We start from the raw sequence: 17,455 nt of genomic DNA, 5'->3' as shown, positions 1-17,455 counted from the left end.
TGGTTGTACATGAAATAAATAGATATTCGATATTTATATAGTCGCTATTCAATATTATCATATTTCTATATAATTTTGTGCTTTACTTTAAACTCCATAATGATATTTGTTTACCTAAGCTATAGAAATTAAAAAAAACGTCTGCGTTGTCTGACTAATTTCATTGTCTGTTTTTGATTATCGCTAAATAGCTGGCTAGTTGCTAATAAGTATGTATAATATATATGTATATATATATATATATTTATATATATTTATATAAAGATCTGTAACGTGTTGATAAATGGCATACAAGTAGTTCGCTCTATGCTATGTACAAGTCGCAGGGATATGCCAAATCTTTACACGAGCTATATTTCATTATAGGCTACAATTTTCAAAATATTGCTTAGCGTACATTCTCATTTTCATTTTCAATTTCCCAAATTTCCAATTTACAACTTTTGACGGATTCTCATGGTTTGCTTGCTTGTTTTCTTCTAATTTATACAATTGTTGGTTACATACAATATTCAACGTAATTAAAATTATTTATAAAATGGCAGTTTGGTGTTTTGTAAATATTTCTCTGCTCTCGCTTTTCATTTTATTTTATTTTTGATTTTTCATTTGAAGTTATTTTTGCATTAAATTGGTCTATTGTGTGCACCTCATGTGCTTTAAAATAGGAATCAACTTGAGTTTTGGTGGCCGGCCGGATGGGGGCCACAGGTAAAAATTTGTACAGCAACAAATGCAGTTGAAAATCAAATCAAAGCATATATATATATATATATACGAGTATATACGTAAAGAGCAATTCATGTTGGACGTCTCGCAATATCACGTTAGAAAAACAATAGAAAACAAAACAAAACGAACACAAAAGGCATAATAAAGTCATTTATCTGAGGCTAACTAATTCGTGATTGTAGACAAAAACATCATATATACTATACTATATAGATCTGTCTCTGTCTACATCTCTCTCTCTCTCTCTCTCTCTATATATATATATATATATATATATATATATATATATATATATATATATATATATATATATATATATATATATATATATATATATAGTTTGTACAAATATAATTAAATGCCAAGATTATCGGAGGAAGGATTGACTGACTAACTGACAGGCAGACAGGAGCACTGTCCGATCGACCGGACGACTGACTGTTCGTTCTGTGCTTTTCTCACATCGACGCCCTATACACTATACATTTGAACTTAACAAGCGCACTACGCTTTTCGCTCTTCGTTCCCTCTTCGCATCATCATCATCTCATCATCTATTCTTTTTCATTTGTTTTTCACCATCTCGTCGTTTAAACTAACGAATCACAGCAATTGAAATACACTAAACACAAATACAGCTACTTCCTATACAGACACACTCACACCCACACACATGTACATGCACATGCACACGCACATGTATGTGTGATAAGTAGACACGAGGATACTTGAGAGAACTTAGCACTTGGAACTAAACTAAAAACTGTATGTAATAAATGGGTTATTGATCCTTCTCGTCGTGCAGCGTAGTCGCCGATGATGCGGATATTGCCGCATTGCTGCTATTACTGCTGCTGCTCGTATTTTTGCGCAAATGATTGCGCAACATGACCAAGTTGCGGTTCAAGGGTAGATTACTAGATAGGCCCATGGTGGTGCTGCTGGGGCAGGCTGAGGCTGAAGTCGAAGCAGAGGCTGAGGCGGAGGCGGATGAGGAGGCCAAGGTGGAGGCGGAACAGGGCGCATGGGGCAGCGTGTGACAAATGTTGCCCAATGGAGCTGTCGCAATGCTGCCACCGCTGCTAATGCTGCTGCTGCAACCAACCATACTAGCCGACGCCACGGAGGTGGTGGGCGACGTTGCACCGCCGCCACAGCCCACGCTGCCGCCACCGTTGCTGCCCAGACCGACGCCGAGCAGCAACTCGTGGGCAAGTATGGTCGGCAAATGTTAAGTGCTGCTCTTCAACGGACCCGACGATAGCGAACTGCTGCTGACGCCCGAATCACTTGACTTCTCACTGAGTCCGCCACGTGTGAGCGTATCGTCGCCCATAAGTCCGCTGCCGCCAAGAAAGGACTTTTTGCCGACACGGGCCGGCAGCGTGGCCTTGAACGGATTATCTTTCTGACGACGCGCGCTCTCGACGCGCTTCATAATTTCGCTGGAGCACTTGGAGACGACATCGTCCAGACTGTTCGATTCATCTGTGGAGTTCACTGCTTGGGTGGGAGTCTGCGAGCTAGGCAGGGGGGAGCCCTCGTAGCAGCCGGAGTCGCGTGGGAAGTGACGACGTCCGAAGGGGGAGGCTCCATGTTTCTTATTAATGTTGTTCAGGCGGGCCTCGTCGTTCTCCGAACTGGAGCCGGCAATGTCCACGTCAGAGCCTGTTCGGATAAAATTTGTAGCTGTGAGTGTGTGTTGTGGTGTTGGCGTGGGGTGTGGATGTGGGTGTGGATGTGGGTGTGGGTGAGTGGTGGTTGTGGGGTGGTCGTAGTATAAGCGATTGTTGGACAGGTTTTCTAGTTGGGGTTAGTCAACACTTACATTCGATGTCATGGAGCAATTGCACGGCGGTTAGTAGCTTAGCACGATGCTCCTGATTCACAATGCCCAGATAGTCGAGGTCGGCCGGCTCGAGTTCCTTGAACAGTTCCAGATCCTCGTAGCTGCAAATGGAACGATAGGTGAAACAATCCAACAAAAAATTGTTGTGAAATTTGTTTCATCTACACCACTTACCCGTTGAGCACGAACACCGAGGTGTATTCCTTAAGTCCAATGCGCACCAGTAGATCCTCCACAGAGTTCGGTCCGTTGTTGCTGCTGCCCATGTTGTTACTGCCGCCAATATTGTTGCCCAGCCGTGAAATCGGGGCCAGCGTTTTGCTGCTCGAGTTCTTCATGCGCTGCTCGGGCAACACCTCCACGTTAATAAACTTAAAGTGCCCGACGCGTCCATGGCAACGGCCCTTCCAAATGCCCGAAGCATTCATGGACAGCACGTCGATGAGTTCGCCCTTCTGCAAAAGGGTTTCAAAGCGAGCCAAGAAAAATAAATAATGTTGTACGATATGTAGTTCTAGTGTCATTAAATGCACATACACTCAAAGAAAACACTCTATAGAGTTATAAAAACATTCATTTCAAAGTAATAATAACAATCTGTACCCCAATTCTCTTCTCGAATCTCAGGCTCGACAAAGCATAGACGATTAACTTTATCTTAAAGCAGACAAAAACAAATTAAACCTATGGAATAGTATGTCATGGCAGGATCAGTTTAATGACTAAAGATATATATTACATATATATGTGATGCCATTTTACAGGAATGTAGCTATTATTATTCCATACTATGTTATTCAATATTGTGTTGTCAAATTATTCGGGCATTTAGTTTTATTTGTATAATATACAGAAATTGTTACATTTTTGAAATTTGTATTTGAAATAAAGGAACCGATAAATCCTTCTAACTTCGAACTTTTATCAAAGTTTGATTTTGAACTGAACAATTGACTGTAAATACTATTTGATTGATTGTGTATTAAAACATGACAATGAATGTTTTTAAAAAAGCAACCATTCCTAGTTTGAATATTTTCAGTTTTTAATAAAAGCTTGACTGTTTCTCTTGAAATGGGATTCCTTTTTTATTCTATTCAAAAATGCATTTTCTTCGAGTGTAAGTAAATAAGTATGTCTGAGATAGATAGAAGCAAGCAGAGACACTTCCAAAAGAATCTCTCTCTAGAGTGTGTTTGTGTGTGTGTGTGGTTATAGGAGTGTATATGAGTGTGTGTGTGTGTGAGTGTGTGTAGGTGTGTGAGTGTGCACTTTTATGCACTTTTGTTGCGTTTCGTCTCGTCTCAAGTTTTCGCTTTGGCTTACCTTAAATTTAAGCGCCTCTTTGTCGTACGGATTTGGCAGGCTATCGACAAGTGCTTTGGCTTTGCAAATTGTGGCTAACGATGTGCGATCTTCGGCAGAAATGGAGCTGTGCGGGCTGCCAGGACGCACCAGGGCTTGAGTGCCTGTGTGAGCAATGCATGTAAGGACGAAAGCATGATGATAGTTTAGGTTAAAGTTTAAATATTTGGTCAGTAAAATGAGGGAAGTTTTCCCAGCAAAATTTCCAATTAATGCGCCCACAGCCAATTAGCCAAAGGGTAAAGCAATTTCTAGTACTGTTGTACACTAAACACCCACACCCACACCCACAGCCACACCCATACATACACACACACACACACCCATTCGTTTGGTTAATTAAAAACTTTTCAAATATTTTCGCACACGCCCATACACACTGCACACAGCCGCATATACGAGTACATACTAGTACAAGTATATAGTATGGACTGCCCAAAATATTCAAATATGCACTTGAAGTTTTAGCAAAGCACGGCTGCTAATCCTTGCTTTGTCCTGCCACATAAAAATGAAGTATTTTTTCTTGCACTTTTCAAAGTTGATGCTGCTGTTGTCGGTTCTCGGTTGTTGCCAGAGAGCTGTTGTTGTTGTTTTTGTTGTTGTTTTTTATTTACTCGAGAATTTGCGCATATAGCCAAACTTTTGTTCATTAAAAACTGAGCGACAGGCAAGCACTTTTGCCCTTTATTTAACCACGCCCCAGACATTGAGCTAGCTCTCCGGCCCAACCACCAGGGCCACCAACATGAGCCTCATGGCCAGGGTCTGCACTTGCCACTTGACTGCAGCAACTCAGCTGAATAGGTCAGGGGTGGGAATAGAGGTGGGCATGGGCGGGGGGGTAGGGGGGCGGTTCGGTGGTTGCTGCAACAAAAAAGTAAACTTTCTCATTGCAAAAGTGCATTAAAAATTCATTAAGTTTGCAAAATTTCAAGTTATTGTGCAACAACGAAAAAACCGCTCACGAAAACAAGCCACGAACCGCAGCTACAACAACAACAGCAACAACAACTACAAACACAACTATAAAAACAAAAACAACAACAGCTACAGCTGTTAATAGACCAATATGCACACAGCTCGGGTTGTTGGAGCCAGCAGTCTGGGAATTTTTATAAACAAAGCGAAAGCTGAAAACAAACTGCTGAGCCCGGCTAGGGAATGCGGGTGGAGTGTGGGAAAGCGACTGCCTTTGCTGCTGCACCGAAGCAAAGGCAAAATCAAAACTCTAAATTGCAACACACACACACACACACAGAGAGAGAGAGAGAGAGCAATATACACTCACACCCAAACACACAGAAACATAAACATACAGCCATTTCTCGTACTTACTTGAACCGGAAGCGCTGGGTAAACTTTCGACGGAACTGGCGGAACATGCAAACGCCTGATCGCTCATGCTGCCACGGTCGGTATTATCTTGGGAATTGCTGAAATCCCTTGATGTATCCTTTGTGGCAACAAAGTTTCGTCCATTCTCATTAAATGCGCCAATTTCCTTTGGTGAGCTACGCATTTCGCCCGACTGCAGCAGCTCAGTGAAAGTTGTTGGTTGGTTCGTTGGTTGTTCGTTAGTTGATTGTAGTTGTTGGTGTTTATATTGGGTTGTTTTTGTTGTTATTGTTGTTGTTGAACATCCAGGCAGGCAGGCAGGCGCCATCAGCATTGGTGTCGGCATCGGAGCATTTCAAGTTGCACATGTTGTGCAATAAATTGTAAGGCCAGCAGAGAAAAGAAACGAAAAGCAGAGCGAAAGTTTTGTTAGTTAAATCATTAAAAAGTTTAATAGTAACATACACACACACTTAGGTACCTATATATATATACATATATATGTAAACAAAAAAGCTTAGTCAACAGCAACAACTACTGTACAGTGGGTCATTGCAAATGTAGAATAATAGAAGTCAATTCAACGAGCACTTTTTATCGCAGAAATGCATTTACTTTCTAAATTAAACAGAATTTTTATAACTTTTAGTTGTTTTGAAACAATTAAATTGAAAAAGTCTGACGGACTGATTTCTTGATTTTTAAAACAAACTAGTTGCCATTATATATACAGCATTTGGAGGACATAAGTGCGTTAATATTTCGTTCAATTCGATAGTTACCACTAGTATTACACTCAAGTACTACTCCTTCTTACTTAAATTTGTTTCTATAAGCATTTCCGACAAAGTTGTGAAGAAAAATTAAGACTATCTGTTGCAAGTCCTCACAGCAACGATAATGTGTAAATTTTAATGATTTGTTATAATGCTTGGTATTAATTAAGTATCCTATTAATTCCCTTTTTAAACATTTATCCAATGTTTCCTCTTTAGTTTGTTTTAACTCTCCAATTAGTCTAAGCAATTTACACATAACGAAAATTAAAAAGGAAACTTAATAATTCTTAAATCATTATTTATAAAAAAAAGATATATATAGTCCTGAAACTTTAATGAAAACAACAAAGCCGACAAATAATGCCCAATGAACCACTGTGCCTAGTTTTGAGGCACATGCTGGCTACAATGGTTCCGTTATACGGGTGTGGCATTCGTTTAGCCGAATTTCTTGGAAGGCATGAGGCATAAGTTGCGGATTGGGATTGAAGGCGCTGCTGATAAGCAATGTGGCAGGCAGACTATGAGAGTTGGGCCGTAACTTTGCTCATATATCGTCAAGTCAATGAAGCCCCCAATGCCAGACACTTAGGATTGGGCCCACTCGCTCACTTGGTCGCTGCTGTGCGGCGGCTTGTCAAACTTTCTGCGTATACCTCCAACAAACAAACAAATGCGAGTAAATAAACAAACGATTCAGCGAATGAACAAACAAACATCAAAGTTGTCTGCAACAATTTTGATGGATGCAATCGACGTTCTCGTTGCTGCACGAAAAATGCTCAAGTGTACAATTTTTCAAAGTCAAAATGAACTTTCACTTTTGCTCTTGCTCTTGCCCGTTTGTTGTGGTTTAGGCCATCAACATTGCCAGCATTACCACCAATGACCATCAACGCCATCGTCGACATCGCCATCATCATCATCATCGTGTTAGAGGCGCGCATAAAAACTCATTAAACTGGCATTTGCATTTAGAGTGCATGTCCAGGCGAAAGCTCCGGGACTCCAGTTGAACGAAATGCAACCTCTCTTAGTGATGTAAATCGAACAGAAAACATTGAACGGAATCTGAAGTTTTTCCTCAAACTTTACAGGCAGTACTGCACAGGAAGTGGTACTGCAGCAGCTTTGTTAAAAATCACGACCTATGGTAAGTATATTACTACTACATATTAAACTATTAAACTATTAAACTATACAAGAATAAACAGAATAATAGTGTTAAGTAAAAATTACTTTATAATAGCACTGTTTTCTTGTTTATTTAGGGGAAAGGGTCCTCCTTAAAAAAAGGCTTACAATATAAAAGGATTAATTAAAAATGGTTAAAACTTGATATGTATTTTTAAATATATTTATATTTCCATGGTTACGTTAATTGCACATGTAATTGAAATGAAAATGAAGCTATATATAATGATAAAGAATAGTATGTTTTCCTATTATAATTATGATATTTAATTGCTTATATTCTTAGATACATATACAGTGTCGGAACATACGACATAAATGTATAAATTTCTCATTTCATATCAATCTAATACTTATGTGTGGTAGTGTTGGATTTAATGATAACTCTGTGTCGTCGAATATGATTTACAGAGTTGAATTGTTGAGGTTTATCGATTTACATAAACTAAGAGATTTGGTGAAGTAAAATTGTGTAACATTCTAAGAGAGATTTTTTCAACGCACATTTTGTTGGCATAGGAAAATCTAGACAAATAAATCCAATTCTCCAAATCTGATCGGAATGGAATGGAATGAAATCTAGAATGGACAGCTTTTTATGGAGCTTGTAAGTCGTACATTCTTCTGCAATTCTCAGGCCAGAAACAATGTTGGATCTTTTGCAATTTAAAGGTATTCGATATTTTGCAAAACACAGATGCATCCATGCTGCTTCGATGTGCATTTGCATCTCTAACAACTGACAGGCAATAGCTTTTCTGGCTCCATTTTTTCGCCCTCATGTTTCGGGCAAAGAGTTTTTCAGTTAGGCACTCGTATGGTGGAGTGTGGGGCGAGTAGGCGCATCGTTTTAGACAAATTGCAAGTTGACGGCGCTTAGATGGCCGAAACCAATCAGGCGTGTATGTAAATGCGACGGTTCTGGGTTCGAGCTAATTACATTTTATACACACACATACCCATATAGACACACGCACGTGTTGTTGTTTTTGTTGTGGCAAAGTGCAACAACATGAAATGCGCTTAAGCAAACGGAGGCAGGGATTTGCGGCCAATGGCTGTGTCAACAAAATTGACTGCACGGCGCTTAGCTGGCTTTGTTGTTGCAAAATGCATTTTCACTCATGCACACACTCACACACACAGACACAGAGAAATAGACACATACAGGAATCGGAGAGACAACTGCTTAGTCATTAATTAACTTACATGATGCACCGTAGCCTTCTGACATATCGTGTTCGCCTTGTGGGGCAATCCATTCTTTTTGGCCTTAGCAGCCAGACTTGGCGGCAAGCCGCGTGTGGCGCCAATGTCCTCGTAATCGGATGATGGACTTGGCGACAGCGATGGCGACTCCCCGATACCGCCGCTTAGGGTCCGATAGCGTGCCGTGCAATTGTTGGTGCCAATCTGCAATGCCAGGAAGTTTAAGATAGGGAATGAGTCGAAAGGAGTTGATTCAATGAGTGCGGGAGGTGGAGGTGGAGGAGGAGGGGGAGGGGGAGGGGGCTGGTTTCATATTAGCCAAGTCAACTTTGGAAATGAAATGGCCAGGCTGCTGCTGGTGCTCGTTTAGTTTGGCTTAAGTGGTGACATTGCCGTCCTTTTCAACAAAATTCGAGCAAAAAAGTCAACTTTTGGCTAAAAAGCTTTTCAAGTTTTTATGCATTGCCCAACCATTCTCGAAACTTCTAGCTTCGTTCGTGCATTTGCTTTCCCCAGCCCCACTGTTTACTTTATTTTTATTCCCATTTTCTCAATTTCCATTGCAGACGTAGGCGAAATCGAAATCCGAAATCCGGAATGCGAAGTTTGTTTGTCACAAAGTGCACTTAATCAATTTAGACGCACAAACGCACGTGGGTCCAGGACTTTGGCACAGAAGTAGAAGTTGGAAAAACAGCGGGCTTGGCAGGATGAAAAGGGAGGGGACTTACCGAAACGGCGCTTAGTCGTGAGGTAACGCTTTGTAAATCCGAAATGGAGCCCGCATAGTCGCCGCTTTCACGATCATGTGATCTGAAATTATATAAACGTACAAATAATATTTGTTATTCAATATCAACTTGAAAGTAAATCAAATCAAATCTGTGCACTAACTAGCACACAAATCTGACACTTCAGCATGACAAGCTCTATGATGCCAAAGCAAAGTTAAGCCTGCAGCTTTGGCGCATTGAGAAGTTTGGATTTCTACAACAATGTTGTGCTTATTTTCTTGTCGCAGGACAAATAAACACACCAATAAACATTCGCAACCTCAAAGGTATCAATATATGTGTATAACAACGGTCGCATACACTGCAATAGAAACAGAAAAAGTGGAAATCAAAAAAGCAAATATGAATCGAAAGAAAGCAGTTTGTTAATAAAACGCAAGAATTGAAGATAATGCAATATCGATTTGCAAGGCCGGACAAACTTATTTTGAACGAGCAGTATTTTGCTTAAACTTGACATTACAAATTTTAAAAACATAAATAAATAAACCAGAAAGACATTTTCTCTAAAATAAAATTAAACAAGCATATTTTACGCTTTCAATAAACGAATAATTAATATAATTCGAGTGAATAAAATGAAAGCGTATGGTGAAGAGAAATTTGGTAATAACTCAATTCAAATTATTTAGAGCTATTGATACAAAAAGTATATTTAGATTTTTTAAGTGTTTACTATATTGTATGCCCTGCCAAGATTAAATCAATGGAATTGTTGTTTATTTTGCGAAAAGTTGTAGATTCGTGTACAGTAGAGAACAAATATAAAAGTGATTGTATTCATGAGAGGCACTCATAATTGGGTTTCCAAACAAATATTGCAATTAATAATATAAATTGTTTTAAATGTATTCTCACTTTGCAATTATAGTAGATCTGTTCCTATTTAAGTGAACAATGCTGTGTTAATGTAAGTTCTGGCACGCGGCGCACTGCGCAAACAAAGCTCATATAAATAAATATTTTATACCTTTTTCTTTTCGAGGGTCTATGGCCGTTTGACTTTAACACTGTTGAGATTTTACTTTGGTTTATTTTCTCATTTTTGTTTGCTTGCTTTTACTTTCTTCGTGTTTTTTTTTTGTTTTTTGCTTGTTTGCTGTTTTTTTTTTTTTTGAGAAAAAAGTTTTCTCTTTTCGGCTACTTGGGCCCGGAGGCGCACCGGGCGTATAAGTTATTTCAGCACGTCTTTTGTATAGTTTCCAGTGCGTACGTGTGGAAAAAGGCTCGTAGGGTTGCCAACGCTGCTGCTGATTGACGAGCGACCGGCGTTGAAGTAGCAATAATGCCATTTCATTCGGCTGTTGGCTGGTTGATTGTGGTATGGCCAATATGTTGCATGTGTGTTTCGTTGTCTTCTTATTTGTTTTGTTGCTACCTTGACGCTGTTTCCCTATTTGTCTGTTCGTCTGTTCGCCTGTCTGTCTGTCCGTCTGTCACGTTGTCTGCCAGTCATTCTCAATGTTTGCCCATCGTTCTTTATTTCTGTTCTCCAATTTTTTTGTATTGTGGCGTGCGTAACAATATGAAATTGATGACTTTCGCTTCGATGCGTTTCGATATGTTGCTCGAGCGTATAAAACCGACGGATTCAGAGTTGAGGTCGTATTCGGAGTCCGAGCTAGTCAGCCCGTCATTCATTCATTCAGTCATTCATGTGGCTGCAAAACGTTGATAACAACACTAATGAAGTGAGGCTACCTTTTTGGCCTCGGTCGGTCAATCCTTTTACGTCTTTCCACTGATATTATTATTATTGTTGGTGTTGTTGTTGTTGTACAGCGCCCACCTTTTCAAATTGACAAATAAATTTGGGGGGGTGAGGGATTTTTTGGGGATAGTTGAGTTGTTTGATTGCTTTGCCTTTGCCTTTGCTTTTACTTTGCTTTGGTGGCCTGTGATTCGTTTGGTCACTCAGCCATTCATTGTGTGAGCGTGCGGGCAAGGACTTTGATATCTAACCGATTCAAGCCAACTATTAGTGTTGGGTTATTGTTGTTGTTGTTGTTATTTCTATAGCTGTTATTGCTTGTTTGCTGAGTTAAATGTTTGCCCTTTTCATGCTATGCTGCACACATTTGTGGCACATTTTTATAGTTCAATGAACAGCAGCAGAAGCAGCCGAAGCAGCAGTCGCATGAGACAGGTCATTTGGTTGGTCAGTTTGTGGGTGTGGGAGAGTGATGGGCGTTGCCTTTGAAGTGGACTAAATCGAAAAGGTTAAAGGGTTAACGCCTCAAACAGCCCACTTTTTATTGCTGACACACACACACACACTTGCACCTAATATTTGTGTGCCACACGGCGTATACGCTATATCTGGTATACTTAGTCACATTCTACGCCCGGGGCTAACAATAGCAAATGCCCTTTTTATGCACCATGAACAAAGTTTAAGCTCACAATTTGGTCATTTCGTAATCATGCCTGCCCTTTCTCGGCTTGTCTGGGGGAGTCGGGGTCGGGGTCGGGTACGGGGTACTGGGGACTGGTGTAGCAGCGCGTCATCCGTTGGCAACACTTGAGCATTTATTATTAATGCGCGAGCCTTGCCATTTGCCACAACCTCAACTGCAAATAATAATGGCAATCAACAAGGTAGTCGCCCAAACAGAATCACCCAAGCACACACACACACACAGATATACACATTTTTTTGTTGGGCTAGCTGACGTGGGGTGGAAACACTCACCTGGCATGCGTTAACGGTATTATTGTCGGTGGATTTGGCGGCTGCTGTGGCACGATAAGCCCACGTCGAGGTGGTCCGCGTTGTGGCAGTGAAATATCTCCGGCGGATCTTAATGAAATTACGCCAGTACTCTCGCGATTCGTGGAAAAGCGCACCCGGCCACCCTGTAATGAGAGAAGAGGCAAAAGAAAATATAGAGAAAGATGTAGCAGTAGACAACAAAAACATGGGGATTAGCGTTCAAGTAGAATTTGTTGTGCGACGCCAACGAGCAACAGCAACAAAATTATGAAAAATTAACAAAGTTATAAAAGTTTATAGTAGAACACGCAGCGAGACTGCCAGCGGAGGCAGACGGGCAGACCCCATCGGCCGCTTTATGAGACTTTATTTGACGCCTCCTGCTCCCGCACTGTGGTGCATTTAAAAAAGAAGGAAATGTAAATACCCTTTTCTTTGCAGATAACGATATGATTCAGTTTGTATTTTTATCAAAAAAATGATCGGATTTGTAGCATCGAATATTGCGGCGAAAGACGAAAGAGCTCATACGTACAAGTATTTATATGAAATCAACATAGTTTTGTTTTGAAACATAACAATATTTGATATTGTCCTTTATTTGCTTTTTTCTTCAATTGCTATGCATTTTATTGGCGATGGACAATTTTCACTCTCCCATATATATATATTGAAACCATTTTACAACAAAAGTTGATAAAACAGTCAATATATTTTTTGGTCGTGATTGCGATTCAAAACAACGTTAGATATTTGAGCACAAAATACATAAAGTTCTGTCATTTGTGTCAGTTGTATTTTTTGTTGTTGTCTTGCATACATATGTGAAAGTTTATTTCAATTTAAAACTAAATTGCAAAACCATCTTCAGATTGGAAAAACGGAGAAATTGGAAAAAAGTTTTGGACAGATTTCTAAATTATGGACTTGAATATAAAGATCAGCTTAGTTTTTTTTTGCAAATTCAATAAGTTTTACAATGCAGCAAAAAAGTTTTACAACGCGTAAAGTTTTCGAATTCGATATAAATTCTAAAAATTAAAGCAGAATTAAAAGCAGTTTAAAATTTTTAGTTCCATCCAGCTCTAATGCATTTTTAGATTGTTTCATTTTGCATGAATAATATAATAAAACTATAAAATATAATAATGTGAATAATGACATATTTTTTGTCCGTGTGAACCACTGTTTGGAGTTGCTGTTGCCTCCTCCCCTCTAAGCTATCGCTACAGCTTGGCGCCTTTATTCGCGAGAAGAGAAAAGAAAACTTTGAACATACAGCCATGTACGTATGGTTTGTATGTGAGTGCTATTGTTGTTGTTGTTCTTGTTGTAGCTGGTAGCTGCTGTTTTGGTAGTAGTATTATAAATTTAGAGTTGGGAGTGAGCGACCGTGCAATATCCGGAAATTGTAAAGTTTTTTGATTTTAATTTCGTTTAGCATGCAAGTGCCTCGTAACATGTTGCGCATTAATTTTGACTTGCATATCTAAGCAGCAACAGTTCAAAGTTTCCAACGAGATACCCATTGAGGGGCGTCCCATACGCCGACTGCGAAGATGCTAATGCGAGTCTCAAAATGTGTAGTACGCACCGTTGCACAAATACAAGATGCTTAACCTTTTATTTATTTTGTTGTGGTCTTATTTTGGAGGCCCCAAAAGTGCTGCGCACACCACACCACAACGAAAACTTTTCCCTTAGCTGCAAATTTTTTTATTTTTGTGGAAGCGCTTTCGCCCTTTTTCTTAGCGGTCACATCAAAGTGAAACGGATGTTGAAATACCAAAACTTCAGGCTCAAGGATATCGATGCTTGCTCGGCTATGGCCTCGACATCGGCATCGGCCTCTCTTAGATGTCTTGAGTGATTTCAATTGACTAAGAAAACAAATTTTGCCATTACAAACAAAAATGGGCCGTCGCTGACTAATGCACTGACTACCCCGCCGATAAAAGCGCAACTTATGCCAGAATTATGCAATGTTAAAAGAGTGGGAGAGACGGGGGTAGTAGGGAAAGGAGTCGAGAAATAAGAGGGGGGAAAAAGAAAAAAGTCTCAAGTCGTCGAAGGCGAAGCTGCCTGCAAGTCAACAGGAATTATGCACTTTTTTGGCCTGTCAATAAAAATAAAGTGAGTTCGAGTTAAAAGCAGAAATGCCAAAGGACATGAACATCGAAGTTGGGAAATCAATGCGCAAGCAAAATATATTCAGCGTATAATTTAATAAAGCAAATAAAAAGCAAAATGAAAGCCACAAAGAGGCAGCAACTTTGTGGTCGCTCCTTCAGCTTTGGAATTCTTCTTCGATTCTTGGGCTTGTGGGTGTTCAGCCCGGGGGCAACAAATCCACAGAGAAATCAAAGTTGCAGTTGGCTTTGTGTTTGGCAAAACGAAAGCATGTAGTGAGTCAACGAGCCGTGCAACCAGCTCCTTCCCAGCGCTTGCTGCGAAAGACGAGCACAGCGGGCGCAGGATTAACAACCGAAGACGAATGTGGCGCATAAATTCAAAAAGTGATTGTGAAGACGACGCTGGGAGTGGGGCCTGAAATAGTTGCTAGGTTGCTGTCCTGAGACGACAATGCGCCACATTGTTGAAGGCAAAGTGTATTTTTGACTTGCTCTGCTATCGGCAACTCTGTTCGCAGTTCAACTTGTCGTTGTTGTCGGCGTCGTCGCCGCTGCTGGTCCGCCTCTGATAAAGTGCATGCCAATAAGTGGGCACAAATGTTGGTGGTAAGCCGCGCGCATAAATCAAGCCATACGTTAGCTCTCTTTTAGAAATTGCAGCATACAGTGGGTATCGTCTATATATAACGTTTAAATGTCAAAGCTTAGCTACTTGACAGGAGAAGCGCGGAAGAAAGCCCAAATAAAATATTTCTTTTATAGATTTGGAGAACTTGATTATAATGGGAATGCAAAAAAAAAAATTAAGAAATTCTGTTTTCTTAAATAAATAAAATGTATAAAAATTTTACAGCTTTTTAAGGACTTTACATCCTAGTATGTGTATTTTAATTGTATGTCTATGTCACAAGAAAACTTTTACAATATTTGAGTTATGTGGATTTCAATAAATGACAAGAAAGAAGCTAAAGCTAAATCCTCCAAACCTACATCAAGCTATATCGCCAATGCCTTTCCATGCAATATTGACTGTTGGCGGTATTTCAATGACAATCGCTTTGAATAACTGCGACCAATTTAATAACGTAGAGAATGCTGATGAAGCACTTACCTGAATGGTAGCAGCCGGTCCACAATTCAAGCCTGCCATTAGAAAATCATCCGGATCGCTTTCGTAGGGCGGTTCGTCGTACCAGTGACCTTGATGATGCAGAGCACTAACCGCATAGTGAGCACCACCTCGTATGGCATCGTCATACATATAAGTGTCGTCTGCAAATGGATAGACTGTGTGTAGAAATGTATGTGTGTGCAAAACATATACAAATATACATACAATACAATACAATACATGTGTCTGTGTTAGTAAGGGAGTCTACAAATAATTGGCTTTGTGCTAAGCTTTAAATGCATGGGCCGTGCACATATGTTCACAAAGGCCAAGATCCAGAGGAGGAAGTCACTGGGAAAAAAAAAGTGCAACAAGGCAAAGTTTGGAGCGCCGAAAAATGTGCAACAACAGCAGTAGTGGCAACAAAATGGCTACACAATATTATTATACGCAACGTTGCACACAAAACTGCACAAAACTTGAAATGGAATTTTCCACATACGACCAGAATGAAAACTGGTAAAAAGTTGTTGTCGTCATCATTGTAGTTGTTGCTTTTGTTGCTATTGTTGTTGTCGTTGGTGCAGCCGTTGCTGTTGGATGCTGTGCAGCAATGCCGGAAACGGACATAAGATTTTATGCTCGCTTATGCATGTGACGCTTGCCAGACGATGATGCTGACGCAGACTCTGGCTCTGACGATGGCAATGAAGCCTAAGCCCTCCTCCTGGCCTTCTGGGTGCTCGTTGCAGCAGCATTTCAAGTGTAAAATTTTTCTGTTGCATACTTTTGGGTGCATGCAGTGCTTAGCATGTAATTTTAAAGCTTAGCATTTGGCGCCTTTTTTATTACGTCATTTGGTAGCAATTTAATTGAAATTGTTGAAAGTACGTACCCATGCGTCCCTCACCCCGACTCATCTGCAACAGGCCCTGGCGTATGTCGCGTAAAATCTGAAAAGAAACAGAACGAAAACATATACATATATAAAAAAAGGGCGCATATAAAAAGTACGATGCTGATGATGATGACGTGCATAAATATTACTGCTTATACAAGCTAGAGTTTATTAAAGCAGTCGTTGTTGTCTTCATCTTGCTGCTGCTGGTGCTGGTGTTGCTGCTGTTGCAGTCATTTGTATATTTTGGGGCACTTTGTCTTGCCGGGTTGTTGGACGACTCTAAGGACGTGACCGTTGTGCGCAATAAGGTTCGCAGCCTGTCTGTCAACATTGGCAGGCATCGTCAGATGTTTCATCTTATTAGCCGTTGCAGCAGTAGTACTGGTACTGGCAACAGTATCTAAGATGGTTGCTGTTACTGTTGCCTTTGTTGAGTTGAGCGCATTGCAATTTTATTTTGAGAGCAGGCGTTAAAATTACAAAATTCCATTTGGAAACTAAAACAATTTCAAAGCAAAAACTTGCCAGTAGCCTGGTAAAAATGTTGCTTCTACATTTATTGTTGTTGCTGCTGATGCCGCTGGCTTCTTGCAACATAATAGCGCAATGTGTGCTGCATACTAATTCAAGTCCATGAGCGTCGATGTTTGTGTACGCTGTGTGTGACGAGAAAGCATGCCAGGGCCAGCAGCGTAAAAGGCATTGCTGAAAAATTAGCTAAAAGCTTTTTGGACACATTCATACATACATGCACACATATAAAAGTATATATGTATATGTACTATACATGCACAATCACATTCGCATTTATATAGCACGCATTAAAAATGCATTCAAATAACATTTGGAATGCAATGGCAATACATTTTGTTCTTTCCTTCTTTCTTTCTACTCTCGAACGCTTGTTGACCAAAAGTTGGTTATCGAGAGAGTGTGTTGCCACGCAAATTGATATTTACGTTTATTCGAGACAACAGGAAAACTTTCTTCTTCGAGGCAAGTGCGATGAGTATATGTAAACAAATAGCTACGGTGCTTAATTACCAGGCAAAGAAATTGCAAACATTTGTCCAGCGCTTGTTGTTGTTGCTGAAACTGCTATTCCTGCTCATCATAAATATTTCATGTGCATGAAATTTTTCGGGCCTGCACAATGTTGCCACACAACGTGGCAAAAGGAAAATCATCTAGCAGCTAGCAGCCTGGCAGCCAGGCAGCAACAAAAACAGCAATTACAATTAGACAAACAGAAAGTTGTTTGCACAAGTTAAGCAGCAGTAGCAGCAGCAGCAGAAACAACAACGTGTGTCTCTCTATGTGTGTGTCTCCCTATGTGTG

General features: G+C 40.2%; 1 protein-coding gene across 3 annotated transcripts in view; it reads right to left on the bottom strand.

The window, feature by feature from the left end:
• Positions 1-1,903: 1,903 nt before the first annotated feature.
• Positions 1,904-17,455, bottom strand: part of LOC115621929 — a 155,638-nt gene continuing 140,086 nt past the window's right edge. The window contains exons 8-17 of one of the 3 annotated variants that reach the window (XM_030515773.1): positions 16,112-16,169; positions 15,217-15,392; positions 11,953-12,116; positions 9,198-9,279; positions 8,467-8,670; positions 5,285-5,477; positions 3,908-4,050; positions 2,756-3,036; positions 2,561-2,682; positions 1,904-2,400 (exon numbers count right to left, since the gene is read on the bottom strand). In XM_030515773.1, the coding sequence (XP_030371633.1) occupies positions 1,964-2,400; positions 2,561-2,682; positions 2,756-3,036; positions 3,908-4,050; positions 5,285-5,477; positions 8,467-8,670; positions 9,198-9,279; positions 11,953-12,116; positions 15,217-15,392; positions 16,112-16,169 (1,860 nt within the window). In that variant the 3' untranslated portion in view covers positions 1,904-1,963. Of the gene's footprint in view, positions 2,401-2,560; positions 2,683-2,755; positions 3,037-3,907; positions 4,051-5,284; positions 5,478-8,466; positions 8,671-9,197; positions 9,280-11,952; positions 12,117-15,216; positions 15,393-16,111; positions 16,170-17,455 lie in introns of those variants that run through there. The other 2 variants (XM_030515774.1, XM_030515775.1) reach the window with 2 other exon arrangements.

Source organism: Scaptodrosophila lebanonensis, unplaced genomic scaffold (assembly GCF_003285725.1).
Source record: "Scaptodrosophila lebanonensis strain 11010-0011.00,11010-0021.00 unplaced genomic scaffold, SlebRS2 tig00000024-arrow-pilon, whole genome shotgun sequence".
Classification (NCBI taxonomy): domain Eukaryota; kingdom Metazoa; phylum Arthropoda; class Insecta; order Diptera; family Drosophilidae; genus Scaptodrosophila; species Scaptodrosophila lebanonensis.
This window is presented reverse-complemented; position numbering and strand designations above follow the sequence as displayed.